The sequence below is a fragment of the Montipora foliosa genome, chromosome 2 (assembly GCF_036669935.1).
Source record: "Montipora foliosa isolate CH-2021 chromosome 2, ASM3666993v2, whole genome shotgun sequence".
NCBI lineage: Eukaryota > Metazoa > Cnidaria > Anthozoa > Scleractinia > Acroporidae > Montipora > Montipora foliosa.
Genome location: NC_090870.1, coordinates 30,697,538 through 30,717,672, shown reverse-complemented (window position 1 = coordinate 30,717,672; position 20,135 = coordinate 30,697,538). Strand labels below are relative to the sequence as shown.

At 40.0% G+C, this 20,135-nt stretch overlaps 1 protein-coding gene across 1 annotated transcript in view; it reads left to right on the top strand.

Moving 5' to 3' along the window:
• LOC137992832 (stomatin-like protein stl-1) overlaps positions 1-18,960 on the top strand; it is a 20,967-nt gene extending 2,007 nt beyond the window's left edge. Inside the window, exons 3-14 of the mRNA XM_068838368.1 lie at positions 3,944-4,018; positions 4,613-4,712; positions 4,835-4,893; positions 6,538-6,610; positions 8,404-8,463; positions 8,546-8,602; positions 12,734-12,780; positions 12,943-12,988; positions 13,361-13,459; positions 13,750-13,829; positions 15,335-15,463; positions 18,373-18,960. Coding sequence (XP_068694469.1) covers positions 3,944-4,018; positions 4,613-4,712; positions 4,835-4,893; positions 6,538-6,610; positions 8,404-8,463; positions 8,546-8,602; positions 12,734-12,780; positions 12,943-12,988; positions 13,361-13,459; positions 13,750-13,829; positions 15,335-15,463; positions 18,373-18,681 — 1,134 coding nt within the window. The 3' untranslated portion in view covers positions 18,682-18,960. The remainder of the gene's footprint in view (positions 1-3,943; positions 4,019-4,612; positions 4,713-4,834; positions 4,894-6,537; positions 6,611-8,403; positions 8,464-8,545; positions 8,603-12,733; positions 12,781-12,942; positions 12,989-13,360; positions 13,460-13,749; positions 13,830-15,334; positions 15,464-18,372) is intronic.
• The last annotated feature ends 1,175 nt before the right edge of the window (positions 18,961-20,135 follow it).

The following is a 20,135-nucleotide window of genomic DNA, read 5'->3' as shown; positions in this document are numbered from 1 at the left end:
GAACTGTACTCCAATGCCGAGTCTTATGCAACGCATGAAATTTTCAAGAAAACTGCCAAATTTACCGAGGTCCCGGAATCAGTTCTATTTACAGTTGCCTTGACGGCAGTTGGTGACAAAGTCATATCAGATGGTGGGAGTCAAACTGAAGCAGTCAAGGCTGAAGCTATAGCCAGTTGCAAGATTGGAGTATGGGGCTTCCTTCTTCACGTGATGGCGTTCGCATTGGTCATCAGACGGCCGATATATTCGCTATATCCAGACGTCAACTTCCGGTTCCGTCCTTTAATGCACCAGCTGCTAAACCCCCGACTTTCTGCGTTGGATGATGGGCGTGATCCTGTCTACTTGCTGTGGTCAAGGGAAGGGAGTCTTGATGACCGACCAAACGCATGGTACAAGCCTAACCACTTTGTGCTAGTAGCGTGGCTGTCAGATGCAACCTCTCACACCCAAGCAACCCCCCAAGTACCTGTTACCAACATTTTGGCTAATGTGAAATCTGTTGAAAAGAAAACAAGTGTCGGAGCAAAACAGGGGAATATTTTAAGTTTTCTTAGGCCGGCCCAAGCCAAACCGGAGAAGAAAGGGAAAGGAAAAGCTGACTATTTGCGTAACCAACCAGAGAAGACAGCCACCAAGAGAAGTGCAGAGAATGCACAGCTAACACTTGATGACAGAGAACAAGTTACCCTTAAGAAGCCTGCTAGTAAACGCAAATTTGTTCTGCAGCGGCGGGAGGAGTTCATCTGGGTCGTTTTCGACAAAGATGACAACAAAATGACATGCAAAATTTGTTGTACCTTTCCACACTTGGCAGGCAAAACGGAATTTGTATCAGGTTGCCGCGCGTTCAAAAAGGAGACCTTGCAGAAGCACAATATTGGTGGACGTCATCTTCGCGCCGTGATGCGAGTCTCGCAAAACAAAAGCCAATGGAAGATTCACCCATTGCACAAGGCTTGAGAAGAGGGGGGGAGGTATTAGAAGAGCAGAACAGGAAAGAACTTGAAGTCAAAGTGTCTCTCAACCTTCAGAAAGGGTTATTACTAAGAGCATTTGTCGCTTCTGTTAGTGTAAACCTCACCTGTGTGATAAGCTGAAAGGAATTCGTTAATGCAACTCAATAATTAAACTGGAAAAAAAAACCGGCAACTTGCAAGTGTTTTGCGCATTAGTTTTATAGTAACCTAAACAAGAATGGAGCCTGGTACGACTACCAACAATGTGGCAGAGCAGGGCGTAGTACCGATACGTCTGTCGATCGAAATTGCAACGAAGCCTTGGCTTTTTAGCGCTGAAAATATGGAAAACTGGTGATTGTTTATGTTCAGGTTCGTCTATTTATGTAAGCTATAGACTCGATGTTACGTGGAAACTTAACAAAAGCGGAGGAAGCACAGGAAACGTGACTGAAGCTGCTTTCACATTGATTATTTACCTCGTAATGCGTAATGATATGTTTTACGAGCACTGGCTTCCTTTTAAGTTTTAGTATATCAGTCTTTGAAGCTTACGAGTACGTAAACTTAGGACTATAAAGAAGATTGCATGTGTACATGATCATCAGAAAAATGAAGAAAAAAACATCAGTGAAAAAAATGGCGACTAAAAGTTAAGATCTGGCGACCAAAATTTTTGGATCAGTCGCCAATTGGCGCCTTACTAAAAGTGTTAATGTCGAGCCCTGAGACTTTGTTTTGTTTCAGAACATAGCTATTCCTGATGAAATCCAATTGAAGGAAATTGCGTGCCTTTTAGGAATTTCTGAATGACATCAAACCTTTCCTCTCTTTTTAAGTTAACACTGTAGCTTCTGATGATTTAACTTATTTAAACACATGTACGCTTTGAGTACATGTCAGTGGCGGATCCAGACCTGGTGGTACTGTAAGGCATGGGTCCGCTCTCAAACATTTTGTTTTTGCCCTCTCACAGTTTTGGTCTTTTATGGTGTTTTGGTGGCTTTGGTCCAAAAATAAGGGGGGGAGGGGGGTTTCTACCACTGCATGTGGCTCAGCATCATTACATACCCTTCCCCTGACCCCACCCACCACGCCAATCCCTCATCTTGAATGTTCAATTACACAGACACTTTTGCCAGCCACTGTTATCTTATCGGTGCCCAATAGCGCTTTGCACTAATGACTTCATGAAATTGTAGACCCCCAAGTGACTCAGACAAAGAAGGTTCAGTCTGTAAGAGTCACAAGGGAAATGAGGCATAATATTCGCTTTAATCTTTACGGTTTTAAGCGACGTCGACCTTGTTCTTGTCTCTGTTCTTGAGAGAGAACCAGAACAATACAGAATTGAGCAGCTAGAACGGTGTTTAAAATGTAGGGGATTGAAATTGATGGGCAAACGTGAAGACCTTTTTAAATGAGTGAGGGACTGTAATAAGTCGTGTAAACAGTGGGAGTGACCACGCACTTGATCCGAGCATCGATAATGGCCGTTGATCTGCGGCGAAAATACAAAAAAGGGTTCAATGTTGGAAGGAAATGGTACCATAGTACAAGTTCTGTTCCCTATTCTACTCTGTCGACAGATTAGCATGTTGGAAAAGTGTTGATGGGCCTACGCTACTCCTTCTGTTCACAAATGGTTTTCTGTTTTGCTCTGACTAACATATCTTTCATGGATTTTTCTTTGCGATATATTATTGGGGACATGTTAAAAAGTTCTCTTAGATGTGGGTGATTTTTCTATCAGGTGCCATTTCCTCGTGAGCAGAGTGGTATTTTGTGACAAAAGTCAGAATTGTGTTATGGTACATGTGCGTTTTCATCTCCTAATGTATGACCTGTAAATTTTGTTGGAGAATTTCAGTTCGGAGAGATGCCTTTTCACTGCTTTCTGGGTATCCTCTATTTTTTAGGTGTATTTCAAAGTCTCGTGCGTTTTTCAAAACTACAATGGGAAAAATTTGTTATTTGAAGCGGTAATGCTTTTCCTTTTATTAACCTTCTTGTTACTCCTACTGGACATCAGGAAATTCTGCTGTGAGAACTTTTGTAGAGCACAAAATATGTTTTTCACAGTTAAGAATTTCCGGGTTCAATCGATTAGGCAATGCTTACATGTCACAATGTGTTAGGATGGTTTTAGGATGGGTTTGGCGGCGGTATGAAGACTTTCTCTGCTGATTCCTGCAACTCTTTGAGAGATTTCGGCAATTTATGTTCATTTATCTGGCCCACGGCCACGGCCTATGGCCCGCCACAACCCAGCGGCCCGAAGGCTCAGCGGCCTGCGGTCCACAGCCCACAACGGGCCGGCACCCCGGAGGCCCTGTAGCCTAGTCCTGATTTTCCACAGTTTTTTTGTCCAGTGGTAATTCCACGTGCATGCACAGATCTGCATCGGGTTTGGGCGTGTAAAATGGACGACGGTGAGTTTGAATTCGTTTAGCATTTTAATCATTTGAATCCTTGTTTCTGTTTGTTGTTGTAAACAGACGAAAACAACAGAGAATGACAATGTTTTTCACTTAGCAACATGCAATGAAAGAAAGGATCGAAAAGGATTGAAATGATTATTAAAATGGTAAACAAATTCAAACTTACCGTCTTTCATTTGCGCACCCCAAACCTGATGCAAATCTGTGCATGCGCGTGGATTTACCGCTGGACAACAAAACTGTGTGGGCCACCAGGCCGTGGCGGGCCGTGGGCTGCGGGCCGCTGGGCCACGGGCCTGCTTTTAGCAAAACCCCATTCTACATGTACCCCCTTTTTAGAAACCAACTCCACAGATTTATCAAGTTTTCTTCTTTTTTCCTTCACTATCGCTTACCTCACTCATACATTTCCTTTCAGTAGATCGAAATGTTTGTCTGAATCTACGCGGGGGGGCTCATGTGACAAAGTCTATTTTTAGTAATAGTGCAAAGCGCTATTACCGACAATTTGAAATGGTTTCTTTGTTCGTTTGATTTCAGGTAATTAAGTTTGTTCCTCAACAAGAAGCTTGGGTTATTGAGAGATTTGGTAAATTCAACAGGATTTTAGAACCAGTAAGTTAAAATGTAATGGTTAATGCAATTATTCATTGTACAGGTGTACCATACACATATTTAGTCTTGGGTGGTTAACCCATTGATTCCTGGGGATTCCCCATTGACGAACAAAATCGTCTGGCGTTAGACAGAGTAAACTACATTGTACTTAGTATGGCTGGGTTAGGCAGGTTCAGGTTAATACTTGACTGTATTGAAGATCAAATTATTGTCCAAACATAGACGGGAAGATTGATTCCGATGAAAGTGAATTGGAGTTTTTGTTTAGTTCATGGCTCGCATACCATTATGATATTGTTTTGAGACGTTTTTCAGTAAAAGATTTGTACAGATTCTATCACTTGCATGGTTCCCTACTCTATTCCAAGAGTCTTGTCTTGTGAAAAAAAAATTAGAACTGACTTAAGTACTGTAATAACTTAGATTTTTGTACTGAGTTTCCTTGATACTAGTACCCTAGCTTGAGATCAACTCTGAAAGACTTCAATAAGGTTCATTTTTTTATTGGTGTTAATTGATTATTCATACAGTACTGCATGCTTAGTAGAATTAATTTATATGCACATGTACTCTACATTGTCTTTATTTTAGGGTTTAGCCATTCTTTTTCCTGTTATCGATGAAATCAAATATGTTCAGAGTTTAAAGGAAGTAGCCATTGAAATTCCCTCACAATCAGCCATCACTCTTGGTAGGTTAACGATTTTTTAATTAACTCCAATGGTTCACACACACATGTACATGTATGTTGTCCACTACTATTATTGTCATTATGAGTTGAAAATTGATTAAATGACAATCGTTTCTCTTCAGATAATGTTACGCTTCATCTTGATGGAGTCTTATACCTACGTGTGGTTGAGCCTTTCAAGGTCTGTTTTATTTTTTGGTTTGCAACTTTCAAGCATAAATGAACATTAACATGACAAAGTGATAGTAATTTAATGACTTTAAACAGAAAGGGAAATGACAACAGTGTGTTTGATTAGGGGATTTGCACCATTTTAAGAGTGATGGGAAATTGAAGTTGTACAGTGTACATGCTAACTTTAAAAGGAGAGAGACAGATTGTGCTACTAGAAACCCCCCTCTCCGCCCCCGCCCCCCCAAAAAAAAAAAAAGAGAAAAAATTGTCAACACCTTTGACCAAACCTGATACGCAGTAGGTGTTGGTCAAATTATCTAATAACTGGGCGTCTGATGAGATGCGGAAAAAAATTAAAGATTATGCGCAAATTTTTGACCATATTATGCGTAAACCAGCATTGATTATGTGGAAATTACATTGGATTATGCGGAAATTTAAAAAATTTATAAAGCTAATACATGTAAGTAGGCCCGTCCAATGCATTTACATGCTTATAGCAACAAATCAGGACTCGAAATTGCGACCATTGAATTTTTTCCCTTTGCAATTAAAATATCTGGGGGAGTTGCCAATAGGCCATTTTACAGTTGTTTGCTCTGCGACCTAGCCTATGAATGGCTGCGAGGCTGCCGGTGACCTTGCATTGATACAGCCCCCACTGCTTTTATCATGCAAATTGTGTTGTTGTAATTCTAATTAGTCCGTATTAAAATTAAAAAAGTGCGGAGGTTTGTATCAAAACAGGGTCACCGGCAGCCTCGCTTCCATTCGTAGGCCAGGTAACTTAGCTACAACTGTAAAATGGTCTATTTGCAACCAGCTTTCACTGTTGAAATAAAAGGGTTAGCAGTTGGCATTTTGCCGAAACTTTTGCTAAAATAAATGAAGCGATAAAAAATTGTTTTGTTTCTCGTCATGAATTTTGTTTCAATTTGAAGATGTGGAACAAGATTGTGATTGTGATCCATTACCTCGATCACATGTATTGCGGGCTCCTAATTTGTTTTGTTAAACCACTTTCTGCAATGTTCAGGAAAATAAGCATTTCAAAATAGTCAATCTCTTTGGCTTTTATGTTTGTGAGGATGGTAAGCAGCTGCTTTATCACTAATTTCAGGCATTCCTTCTGTTTTATGCGGAAAATATCCTGATTATGTGGAGGATGCAGATTTTAGGGAATTATGCGGATCCGCATCGCTGCATCCTGTCAGATGCCACGTAATAATTTCAAACCACATCGTTAAAAAAAACACTACAATGTAGATACAACTTTAGTAAGCTTTGATGATGCTCTACATTTACTGTTAAAAAAGAATGCAGGTAGCTTTGAAATGAAAAGCTGAAGATTTTGTAGGCTACCTAATGCCTAAAAAATGTCCTAATTGACAAAAATACAAAATAAAATAAAAAAGACGGTAATAAACTGTAAGTGGTTGATAGTCAAGCAAGAGATGCCCACATAAGTTTTTTTAGACTTCCACATGACTAAAAAAATAAAACAAAATTCTTATAAATCTAAGAGGAATTTTATATTTTATAATCCAGAAAGTGCATAGTCATTTCATCTTCAAGGCATGGAAGGAGTAACAAGTTTGGTGTTGCAGTGTTTGTTCCTGTAATTTTTATATTTTACTCCATTTTGTTTTAGGCTTCTTATGGAGTGGAAGATCCAGAGTTTGCTGTGACTCAGCTTGCACAGACAACTATGAGATCAGAGCTGGGTGAGTAATTTACTTATTAACTACCCAAGAATTACTGTTTTCGTAGTTACTAAAACATGGAACAACCTAAAACCACGTACAACCACCTACAACCACCTCAAAGACATCTGCAGCCACTCACAAAGAATCGAATGCCATCTCAAACAAGCCATAAATGTGTAAAATAAGTGAGACGACGATATGAAATGATCGTGGCATAAAGGTAAGTGATTTTCCAAATTTGTTAAAAACCAACCGGATGAGAATGGCGCTTTACCCTGCATTCCATCCTGTAAACCACACTAAATCGTGAGAAAGGGCCTGGAAATGGAACGATCCTCACAAGTTTCCTGAAAGTGGAACCATTCGTTCAAACTGCATGCTGTATGAATGCATGCACGCTGGCTTTCATTTTTAGGAAGATCCTGAAGGTATGCACAGTTCACATACAATACTTTGATTGATCATTCTTATATATTCATATTTTTTCGCTTATTCACAAAAGTCAGTACCAGAATATGTATATTTTGTATGTATATCTACTCTTCGCTATTTTACAAATCCGCACGTGTATGTACATCATATTTAAAAATCGCTGTTTATTAAAATCTCAATAAGAAGATTACATAAAAGTTAGATGAAATCAATTTATGTGAATATGAATATGTAAGAGTGATCAATCAAAACATTGTAAGCAAACTGTACGTACTTTCGGTGTCTTCCTTAAAGACAAACACCGTCATGTGTTCATTCATGCATGTACAGCATGCAGTTTGAATGAATGATGTTACTTTATTTCCCGGAATTTTGGGAAATTTGTGAGGATCGTTCCAGGCCCTTTCTCATGATTTTAGCACGGTGTACAGGATGGAATGCAGGATAAAGCGCCATTCTCATCCGGTTGATTTTAACAAATTTGGAGAATCGCTTACCTTTGTGCCGCAATCATTCCATCAGGATGTTTTGGCTAAGTGGTAAACACATATTGTCATCTCGCTTACTTTAAACATTTATGGCTTGTTTGAGAGGCATTCGATTCTTTGTGAGTGGTTTTACTGGTAGATGTTTTTGAAGTGGACTTGTAGGTGGGTTGTAGATGGTCGTGCATGTAGGTGGTTTTGAATCATTCCATGTTTTAGAAACTACATTATTATTTTACATGTATATGTAATTGCAACCTTCACAAAATCCATATACTTGGGATAAAAAATTGGAATTACACTTCTCTGTAAAATGAACAGTCAAAGACACACATGGCTTTGCACACCTCTAAAATGCGTCATACACCTCTTTCAGGGATGCCGTTTGCATAGGGAGTTCAGATGGTTAGAGTACGATCACTTTTGCCTTAGCTTGAACTTGGCCTTTGACAAACTTGAAATGTTTGAATGTTTGACTTGCATTTAATTAATGAACATATGACTTCTGTAAAAAAATGTACAGTCTCAATAAGAATTATTATAGGGAAGTCAAAGCTGATACAATGAATGCTGCTTGTTGGGAATCAGCTACATATCCTCATGTTTTGTTCTCCGTTTCATTTTCCTTGAACACGTCCTCAATGGAAGAACCAATAGGTAATCAGTAATACAGAAAGTCGATTTTTATATAATAATTATTCACATTCTTTCGTGTGTGTAGGTTATTATTCTAATCAAATGCTGAAAGTGTCTTTTCTTGGTGTCGCCGAAGGAAAAAATGTGAATACTGTAAATTAATGTTCTTTTATAAAGTGTTGTCATCTGCTTTTCTCACACTTGTGTGAATAATGTTTAAGTTAATATTAAATTTGATATAAGGACGCTTTTTTGCAGGAAAGATCAGTTTGGACAATGTTTTCCAAGAAAGAGAACGATTGAATCATAATATAGTAGGTAAGAAAAACCTCATCTTTTTTCTTGACTGCCGTTGTCTTTTATTAAATTCATTAATTATTATCTTCTTCCCTCCTTGTAGAGGCAATCAATCATGCTGCAGAAGTTTGGGGTATAAGATGCTTACGATATGAAATTCGTAAGTTGCTAGTTGCCTTTTTTGCAACCTTGTCTTTGAGCTATCTTCAAACTAGTTGGAATGCCTTCTTTCATCTTAGCTTTTCTTTCTGTGACTGTCTGTTGATAACTCGATAAAATCTCACCTTCAGCGCCAACTACTAAACTGTGTGTTGGCATCTGTCAATTATGTTGTTTTGAAAAGTTGATTTAAGTATCAGTTTTTGTGGTAACAGACTAAAATGTGCTGATTAGTTTATCTTTTTAGAATACTCAGTTATTCAAACTCACCATTTATTTGTTGCCTGATTTCTGTGCATCTAATTGCATGTACATTGTAACCTTTAATTCCACTTGTCATGGTTTGAGAATTGTCAAGAATACTTTTGTCTTGCAAATTATATAGTATATGATGAATCTGGCTAAAGGTGGCTCAAACCAGTTTCAACACTTTTAAGAGACCTTGTTAATTACACTTTATCAGGTAACAGCAATGTTATGGTACCATGTAAAACATCAATTATTGGTGAACAAGGTGCAGTTATTTTTGTGATGTAACAAGTTACCATGGCCACAGGAAAGCCTTGCAAAAACACCCTATATTTTGGCTTTAGTTGCTCATATTTTAAAAACGAACTCGGTGACCCGACTGTTTTATTGCACAAAAGTGATTAGCAGGCCAAGATGAAATTCTCTGCAAGTTTAAAAAAATTCTGTGGAGCGGATTCAGAGTTACCTTTCAATTATACGAGGTGGCTCTAATCCATAACGAGGCAGAGGTTCTTAGCAACCAAAACAGGACCTTGGCACCTTGTGGAGATAGCAGGCAATTTGCCCAGCGACTTGTAGCATTCCAATGTAACTGAATTCCTCAGAATTATCTTTTTTTATTGACACCTTTATCGTAAAAGGTGTTTTAATCCTCTAGTTTGAATGATTTCAAACACATGACGTTTTCATAAGCAAAAGAGAATTAATGCAGTTTATTGTGGGAGAGCGACAATCTTTAACTAGGAGATGGAACGATTTAGTCGAATATTTAAGGCAACAATTTAAGCGCACTAAAGACAACTTGCAACATAACAGGTGAGATCACACTGTGATCCCATCGGAGAAGTTTAGTGTTCCTGGCGAATCGGATTTAATGGCTTGCTCGTACGCGTTAGGATTTGCTTGTGCAAACTACAAACGGACAGCACGATTGTTGCAAATGGAACCAATCACCATTGTACTTGGCAAGTTCGGCTCTGAATCAGCACGATTGATTGATGAGCCTTCTAAGACCTTGTAAACGAAGAAACAATGTGACACAAAAACTTTACTTCTCCCAATCTTTCCTTTTTTCACACTGCCAGAAAGAGTGCAGAAGGGAAACAATGTTTCCTCCTTTACAGGGCCTTTATGTCTAACAAAAGATCTACAAATATTTGAAAAAATTAAATGACCATCGAAAATGTTTTGCCACTAGTTCATGCAACGAGCGACATTACAATAAAATTATTCCATTCACAGCACTCAACGCACGCTGAATCATAAAGCGTATTCTTCACCAACCGAGTTTTTTTTTCACTTGAAGGGACTTTTTTAATTTCCATAACTATGAACGTTTTGGCATCGGCAAGTTCTGTTTGAAGTAGCTGTAGCTCAGTCGGTACAGCAGCGGTGATCTAACCCGAAGGTCGTGTGTTCAATTCCCACCCTGGTCAGAGTTTTTCTCTGTCCTTGTGTGGACCCATTTCCATCAGTAGGGCTAACGCTCACATGGTTCATATGGGGTAGAAAACTAGCACTTCACATTACACTCTAATCAGTAAAGTCTCTTCTTTGCAAGTGGATTGGCAATGTTATCTTACAATTTATTGTTGTGCCAATAAAGGAGTCGTCGATGTACCTCTGGAAACCAAGTTTACCGGCTGACTTTCCTTAGAGTCACGGAACATTTGCCCTCTGAGGCGACCAAGATACTTCTGGGATATGAATGCTCATATCCCAGAAGCACTCAGGCACAGAAGAATACCAGGACTTCTACCTGGCTGAATCAGACAGGATTTATAATGTTTGCCTACATTATCATCGTTCTTAAAAGAAATTGTTTTAATTAATCATTTTGAATATCCCAGAAGCACTAAAGTACATTTGAATGCCAGGAATCCTACCTAGCTACTCAAAATATTGTTTATGTTGTATATCCCAGGAACGCAGGCTAAACAAGAAAGATATACAATATTGCTTAAGGACGGTGCCTACTATTGTTATTGCGCATACGTTCTGCACAACTCCAGATACTCGGATTTCCTGTGATGCTTACTAATGTGGGGATATTTTTGCGCGGTTTAAAACTATGCAGAGAAAGGAGATCTTCGTACAGTAAGTACTCTTGGTATACAAAAAGAAAATTGGGGGTAACCATGCATTCTTAACAGATAAATAAGCTTCAATTTGAGAATGAACGCCATACATTGCTTTGTATTTTAGAGCTTTTTACATATATTGTTCATGAATTAACTTTGAAAAATGCGTGGTTACCCCTAATTTTCTTGTTGGATTTCAATAACACTTGCTAAGATCTGCCTTTCCTGCATAATCATAAATCGGGGCGATTAGTTAACCTGCGATCAGGCGTACTTTTCCGTAGACATGGTGCGAAAAGCGCGAAAAGCGCCCTGGCTCGAGAAAAGTACGCTTGATCGCAGGTTAGACGAGTAGGCACCGTCCTTGAAGCAGCACCGGTGGCGCATGCGTGATAGCCTGCCAAAATGTTTGATTTTTCAAAGGAGTGCATGTGGAGTGAATATCTTACACAATCAAAGCCATCCGTGGTCACTTTAGTGAACCAAATATCCTGTGCCGTTGAGAAACAAATTCACTATATTTTCGTTGTTGTTCTTTGCTCCTTTTTTCTTGGATTTTGTTGTTTTGAAGGGGATTTGATCGTGTTACCATGTCGAGTCGTGGCGGCCATCGAGCTGGAAGCGGACAAATAGCGATTCAGTCTCCTCAAGAAAGCAAAAGAAGAGCATTCAAAATACCAATACAGCATCTACAATGAAGAGAAACTTTTCAAGACGTGAATTCTTGAGAAATTCGACGTATGGTGTAATCGAAGCGCCAGCTGTTTCACTATTAATTACCAAGGATCGAAGTGCATCTTCGTATTTCATTTCTAGCGTGTCGCTTAAATGTTAGAGACCACCACATCATCGTTTGCTGATAACACATTTACTGTCTTCGCTCTAAAATGTCTACTTGAATATTTTGAAGAAAAAGCTGCATTTAGATGAGAGGAACTGGATTATTTGTTGCATGAATTATAAAACCGCAAGCGGTGAGTAAAACACGGGTGAATTTTTTCGCTGCTTGTCGTCTTTCTACTTCAAAGTCGTCTCTTGGAAATAAATGCACATTCTTTCAGCTTTGAAATGGCATGTTAATCTTGATAAAATGATGTCTGGTTTATCGCAGAGAAAAAAAATATTTGTGTGAGTGCGTGAACCGCCGACAGTGTTCCCGGTCGCACTTCGCTGAATTCAGCTGTCACGCAAAAAACAAACATGGCATGACACATGGCATCATATTTGTGTTCGATTTTTTTTTCTTGGACTCCAAATCAGAGATAGCAGATAAATTTACATTTTAGTACCTTTCTAAAGCCGTATTTAGTCTAGACTTAAACAGAAAAAGCGAAAAAATCAACGTCTGCATCCAGGTCTGCCATGCTGATTATATTTTAGAAATAAAAAATGGGGGTCAATGAGTTCGTTTTTGAGATATGAGCAGCTAAAGCCAAAGTATGGGGTGTTTTTGCAGGGATTTCCTGTTGCCACGGTAACTGTTTACATCACAAAAATGACCGAATCTTGGGAATAATTGATGTTTGATATGGTACCATAACTTTGTTAAGTGATAAAGTGTTGTAGTGTCAATCCTTCTAATAAGAACGTTTCTTTCAGGTGTTGAAACTTAAGTGGTATCTTAAGGGTGGTTTTGTCTTTTCTCTCTGCTTCTCTTTGCTTGGCTTTTGAAGTTTGAATTACTGTATGAAAAGAATTATCGTAAGAAAATTATAATTTAAGCATTTTTCGAATGTAATAGATTTGTGTTTTGTTGGATTTTGTGAACTGTACCTTAACGATTGTTACATTTATTTTTACAGGAGATATCCAGCTTCCTGAGTCGGTTGTTGAGGCCATGCAAATGCAGGTAGAGTGGTTCATTGTGGCAACAGTCAACAGATACTTTTTGATTGCAGAGTATGGAATCCTGTTTTTAACCCAGGCGGTTGTTTATGTTGAAGGACATGTAGAAATTTTAAAATGTGTTGCACTTTAACTTCATCCCTTTTTCATACCATTTTTTTCCAAGGTGGAGGCTGAAAGAAGAAAAAGGGCTGCTGTTTTAAGGTCGGAAGGTGAGTCAATCAGTTCTGTTCACATTTTAGTTATTTGACGGAGGGTCATGCATCAGAGTGAAGCTCCAATTACCTTGTGCCATTCACAATAAAATGTAATAATATACAGCAACACTGGACATTACTGTGGTGGTACTCAATGAACAAGGGTTTTGATATGGGGACTATTGTAAAGTTAATATAGGTCTCATTATAAAAGCATCTCAAAGAGTTGTCCTCCTACAGTGACCTCCTGGCAGTATTTGGATGCATAACCAACTGAGCCTGAACCTGACAGCATTTTTTGTCAAGTGCTTGGAAATGATGTCTTTTTATGATTACAAGGAAAGCACTAGTATAATATATACATGTAAAATGTTTCTTTCTCCTCAGGTGAAAGGGAAGCTGCTATCAATGTAGCAGAGGGAAAGAAGCAGAGTCAGATATTAGCTTCTGAAGCAAGAAAGATGGAACAGATCAATCTTGCAACTGGTAATGTTATGCCATATCCATTTATGTGTGACAGAGAATTATTATTAGTTGATTAAGGATTAATTTTCCATTTCTCTTAGATTCACTTTCTGCCAAGAGTTAAGCAATACAGCGGCACTGCAAGTGTATTATGAGGCCACCATATAATACAGGGTCACTTTGATTCACCTAATTCGAGAAAGTCAGAAGGTTTTGGTGCCCGGGGCTTATGATAGTGTTTCCTTTTGTTTTTCTATGATACATGAGGATAACCTGTTTTGTTTGCTTTTTTTTTTTTTTTTTTTCTTCAGGTGAAGCCAATGCGATCATTGCAAAAGCTAAGGCTCGAGCAGAAGGAATACAAAAAGTGTCTTTAGCTCTACAGGAACAGGTGACTCTCTTTTTTTGTACCTTTCAACCTTGGATATTGCATTTCGTGCATTTTGATTGGATCAGGTGTGCCGTATACACCTTATTTCCGAAATGGCCACCATTTTAATATTCTTTTGTTTGATTGCAAATTGGCCCTTTTGGCCAAAATTCAAAAGAGTATTTAACCTTGAACGAGGCCAAAAGGGCCAATTTGCAATCAAACAAAAGAATATTAAATGGTGGCCATTTTGGTGTAATGTGTATGATCAGGTGGAGGTTTAAAGGTAAAACCTGAGAGGGCCTTCTTCCAGTCAGCAGTGTCTGCAAGTGACAACATGGTCTCTTGAGTTTGGTGCACCGTGGACTCAAAAACTCCTTTTGAGTCATCCCAGTCTCAACCCCAGAGCTCTTGTCTTTTGCACTTAACTGAGGGATAGAAGTGCTCTGGGGAACCCTGAAACAAAGTGTTTTGTCACTGGTTTTTTGTGAAGAACAATGAAAAGCGTCTCTGATTGGCGCATTCATGTTAACACGAGGAGTGAGCAGGCTCTGTAAGGTTCAAAAATCCAATTTACGGCTATAAGAACCCGTATGGCCCATGTTCCCCTACATACAATGTAGAGTTTCCCAGAGCCTCGGGGTCATGCTCAGACATAAGATCCGAGGCTCTGGTGACGAGAATGGGGTCATCCCTTTTAGCCTTGGCCGTATGATCACGCCAAATGTAGCAAAGTTGAAATATTTGTGATGGGAAGTGAATGTTAATATATCCAAACGTTCACAACCTACTGAAGTTTAACGACAGACTAAAATTTGCGTTTCGCCATAAATGAAAGAAGCTCATATTTTGCTGGTTGGCTTCAGACCAAGGAAGTTCTCAAAAGGTGGAGAACAGGTAACATAAGAGGAAGATATCGCTCTGATGGCGAACAACGACTTGCCGTTTGTCCTTTCAAGGAAAGTTTGGCAAATGGCTCTTCTCTTTTCTTTGCTGGGCTGATAGAGACGAGAAATGGAGATCTCTGCCCTGGCTCAAAACTCGCTTTCTTTTATTAGCCATCCACGATCTTGGACGGCGCAGTTTAAAACGCTTGCTCCCTGTGATACTTAAGACCACTGCGTTCCGCGCATTTCCTTGCAGAAATTCCGCTGTGTGTTTGTGAGCCCGCGCAGTTCGGTCACAAAAGAACCCTGAACGTGGCGCATTGCCCAGTCAGTTTTGAACCAGGGCGTACGTCTCAGTACCTTGTGCCTGTCAGCCCACCAGCAAATACAAAAGAAAACAAGGCCTCCTCAAGCAGGGAAGGGAAAAAGAACCAGCCTGCCATATCAAGCTTAGAGTCTGTGAACAGTTCTATAAGCTATCTCCACACGTGGGTTTGTTCAGTAACACACAGGATTGTACTATTGAACACCGTAAAACTACCATGAAGTAATCCTATGTTTAATTACTTTCATGTTCTTCAAAGTAGAGTTAGTTTGAATTCACTGTTGTGATGCATTTCTGTGTGCGTTTTATTTTAGTTGGGTGAGAGAGCAGCCACTCTGAATGTTGCGGAACTGTACGTGAGTGCCTTCGGTAACCTGGCCAAGACAAATAACACGGTGGTGTTACCGGCAAACGTTGGAGATGCCGCGTCTATGGTTGCGCAGGTAAGCTGGATTTACTTCGTTATTAAAATCAATGTTCGCAAGCTTTTCACCATCGTTAAAATTGTGAAGGGCTGATCAAAAATCATCATTCCAAACGTTTAAGGCTGTTTTTGCTGCCCACTGTGTGACGTCGTGTGTGTGCAAAATTTTGTTTATGTTGACGTATAGATGAAAGAAACTTAAATGGTATCATGAACTTCGGCAATAATGTCTTGTCGTCGGATACGTTTTGAACTTTTTTGGCAGAATTTTGTTGAGTTTTGTGCGTTAAAACTGGGTTACTGCCCCATTCACTTTTGTGGTTGACCTTTCAAAAATTCCTTGTGAAATGTGCAAAACCAACTGCATCACCTGACTTTAAATCGCCTTTTTTAGTTCACGATAGTCAGAAAATACCTGGTGCTGCATGTCTCAAATTTTGCAATCTTTAGCACGTTGTTTTGCGGAAACACTATCGCAACGGTTACGTGTCAATATGCAAGCCGCACGTGCACCTTGATTATTTTTTTCCCCATCAAACGTTTTTGTTGCGTTGGTGGTTGCCTTCGTTGCCTCAAATCGTTGGAAGTGTGCATGCAAGGGTAAGAGCAGCGCGAGTTACCCAATGGGCGTGCTCCATGATTGAAGAATTGATTATTATGCATACTATGCGAAGTGTAATGTATACAGAATGGCCAAGAAATAAATGAACTGATCTGCGCTGTTGCGCCAAATCAAAGTCACGATTAGTCTCAAAATGCTTTGAAATTTTCTGTATTCACTTGATAGCAATTTTGACTGTTTATATTGACGGCAAGTTTACAAATGTATTTTGATATCACCAAAGTAAGGAAGTCCTCTAGAGCGAGTTTCAATCGAGTGTCGTAAAACCAAAACCAAAGTAATTACTTCGTCCAATCAAAAAGGACGGAGACAAGCCAGTAAACCAATCAAAACTCGAAGTAATTACACGTAGCCGACACAAAGCGGCGGGAATATGTGCACGCATGAGCCACGATTGGTTTTGGTTTCAGTTCTTATTGGTTGAAAAAGTGGTGCGAGTACTTTGAACCAGTCACTGAGTGAAGTAATGCAAAACCAAAGCAATTCGCTAATTACTTTCGACACTCAATTGGAAACCGCTCTATCAACAGCCAATTAAAGTGTGGATGGCAAAGTAATGGGCTGATTTAGCAACAGAACGGTAACATCAGTTGGGGACGGCGCGCGCACAAATAGTCCATATTAGGTCCAATCTCGACCCCCGAGCTCTTCTCTTGACTGAGGGAGAGAAGAGCTCTTGGGGAGCCTGAAACAAAGTACTATGTATCTTCTCCTTGGTTTTCGTGAAGAACAATCAAAAGCGGCACTGATTGGTGCATTCATGTTTGCACGAGGACTGAGTAGGCGCCGTAAGGCGCAAACAGCCAATATTTGGCTATAAGAACCCTACATACACCTTATTCCAAAATGGCCGCGATTTAGATATTTTGTTTTTATTCAAAGGAGACCTTGATGCCTCGTTCAGGGCAAAATATTCTTTTGAATGTTAAACTTAAGAACGAGGCATCAAGGGCTAAAAACAAAAGAATATTTAAATGACGGCCATTTTGGAATAAGGTCTATAGAGTTTCCCAGAGCCTTCGATCGGCGTCAAAATTGTTGAGACACTCTTATCCTTTAGAGTCGATTTCAAGCTCGGTGTGAAAATGGCCCCCTCCCCCGCACCCCGGGGACAATGTTGTGTTTTTCTGTTTTCTACGAGCCTTGTCGACAGCGGTACAACATTAGGGACCTTAAGATCTACGACGGCGACTTCAACAAAAACGTCACCTCAAAAATATCACTTTGCTTTATCATAATTCTTTCGCGGTTATTCTATCTCGCTCATTTCTTACAATTTGGGCTAAGTGTCCTAAAAATAAATTGGTACGAGCAGTTACAAAGTGAAAATAGAGAATGAAAGATTCTCTGTTTCATGCTCGCGTTGTCGTTAAAACCTCAAATTTGGTAATTTCACGTCGTCCTTATGCAGAGTACTGCAAGAATCCGTCCTACAATCCGTGCTGCACGTGCAGCACGATTATTTATGCTCTTTTAACCAATGATATCACTGTTTTGCGCCGTTGTTGTTGCCGTCGCCGTCGTAAAATCTTAAGCTCCCTATTGATTAGGGTGGGGGAGGGAGGGGTATCCCGGAAACGTACTTTTTGGACAAGTTTTCTTTGCAAACAATGAATGTGTCGTTGCCAGTGTGCTCTGTTGGCACTGAACTGTCTCATCTTATTTTGTCGCCGATTGTTGCTCGATCCGAAGCCCTGGTGACGAGAATGTATTTGGTCACATTAGAGCAGAATCCAGACTATTGCGCGCGCTCTCCCGTCTTCAACTGAGGTTCCCGTTCTGTTGCTAAAGCAACCTAACAACAATGGTGACGAAACAATCTCATTCGGTAAACTGTTGCCCGTTACCGTCAGCGCATGGTCTTCGCAGCTTCTGCAACAAACTGTTCATTTGTGTCATGTTTGTGGATTATCAGCTGCAAGAGTAAAGGTGTGTCGCTATCTTGGTGGGTTCTGTTATAACGCGCCAAGACGAAGCACACCAATATTCGCCTGTTTCTCCTTCTGACTTCACTTCGTTGTCTTTGTCGGGGTGCCCCTGGGAAGAATGCGTACATACCTTTGAACCAAACTTGTTGTCACGGTTGAGCAATAGTCTAGGGAAGAGCGGGTTCCAACCGGTGCGGTCCAAGTAAGATAATGAAAAGTTTGTCTTTTGTTTTTTTTTTCAATGTACTTAAGAACGAGGTTTTTAAATAAAGAAAATATGTTGCGTCAGAAAACAATTGGTGTGGAAGACTACAAACCATCCTTGCTTATCGTATTCTCTATGTAACAAATTATTTCTCTATTTGTTGCAATACCTAGGCCTTAGCGGTGTACGGTCAGGTGACGAAAAGGCCAAATGATGATCCCCCACACCTACCCTCTAATTCGCCCGAGTCTCCACCAGAGGACAAAGGAACAAACGATAATGCTTCATCGCCGGTTAGTGACAGAAGCTCACAAGGATCAGGGACATATGCTTCAGGGGCAAAAGACTTCCGGCAAGTGGAGGGTTCTCCAGATGAGCATATGAAGTGGATTCCCCCGGCAAGTTACAAAACACCTGGCAGCGCGTCTGCTTCACATTTCACTGCTGCTACGTCACCGACTAGGGTGCGTGACTTCCAGTGAGCAAAGAAAGCGATAGACGACGCACCAGTCAGTGGCTCATATTGTGGAAACAAGCTGCAACTTTTTGTCAAACGAGAAACTTTGTTATGACAAAAGGAAAGGCCCTTCAGCGGCAACATCGTGCTCTCGAGTTAATATAAACTAAGCAGAAGGCCTCATTAGCAGTGCATGTAAATGATAAGCGAATATACTGTGACTATCACGCATGAGTATTTTTTAAAGTTGCTTGTTATTTCAGAGGTAGCCCTCTCTGATTGGTAAAGGATTACATAATGCGAATCTTGCTATAATTTCTTGGTGTAAAATGATCGAATTCCCCATTTTCCCGTGCAATCGTCAACGTCTTGCGGCGTTCATCGTAGCTCTTTGAATTCGTGGTTAAGCACAAACTTTCTCAGTTGTCCGAGGCTAAACTTGAATTACTGGAAACTTAGCACTGCTGCCGCTAGCGGCTTCCCCATCGACGATTAAAATTGTCGTTAGAAACAAAATCGATAAGTGGCTGTCTTACGTTAAATCGAATCATCTGACCAAACAAAAAGTGCCAAAGAGTAACCCGTTTATTCGTTAAGATTCTCTTTGGATTCAGTTTTAGAACAAAGTCTGTACTTGACTGGGTTGAAAGAAAATACTCACTATCTCACAAAGCCGAGTGTTACTAGAAACTTTTTTTTTTAACAGCTCTAACATTGCGCGTGATCAAAGAACGTCCTTGAAAGCCACGTCTTACTTCCTCGTTTGTAAGGCCTTTTCGGTGGGGGTCTTGTATCTCGGGAGAGAGAGAGAGAGCTTATATAAATAAAGCAATTGTTCTGTAAAAGCCGTTACTAAACGTTGACGAGGTTTCTTTTCAAATTTTAAAGTAAAGGATAATAAGGCGTTTAAAAGGGTGTTTTGGTGGAAAGTTATTAAGTGAAGCAACTTGAACCCTCGATCGTGGAGCAAATCAGTCTAGATATTCAGCAACTCATCGAAGGTGTGAAGCCGAATCCGGGAATTTAGTGGAAAGCGATTAGTTCCATCATTGCACACTGTCGAAAAATAAATATGGTGGGGAACTACAGCGGAAGTGGGGAGGGGGGGGGGGGAATGCTTTTGGGGGCTGGAAGAGACCGTCTTGTTAAAAACGAAAATGATCCAACAGAGCTTGACGCGTACGTGTGAGTTTTCACCAAGGATGAGAATTCCATGCCTTTGCAGGTTATTTACTGAACCGCTCTACAACAACTTCCAACCGGATTCTCCGCTTTCCGAATCACGTGAATGCAAATAACAAATGTGACAGAGGACAGTTACGTTCTTATCACTTTTGACTTGTCATAATATGATTGTGTGATAATTAACAATTAGACCCGTAGCCCGCAAGGGCTTAGGGTTAGGGCGAAGGGTCTAATTGTTTTAGTATCACCCAACTTGTCGGACAGAAAAGGCAAAAATAGCAAATGCAAGTTAAA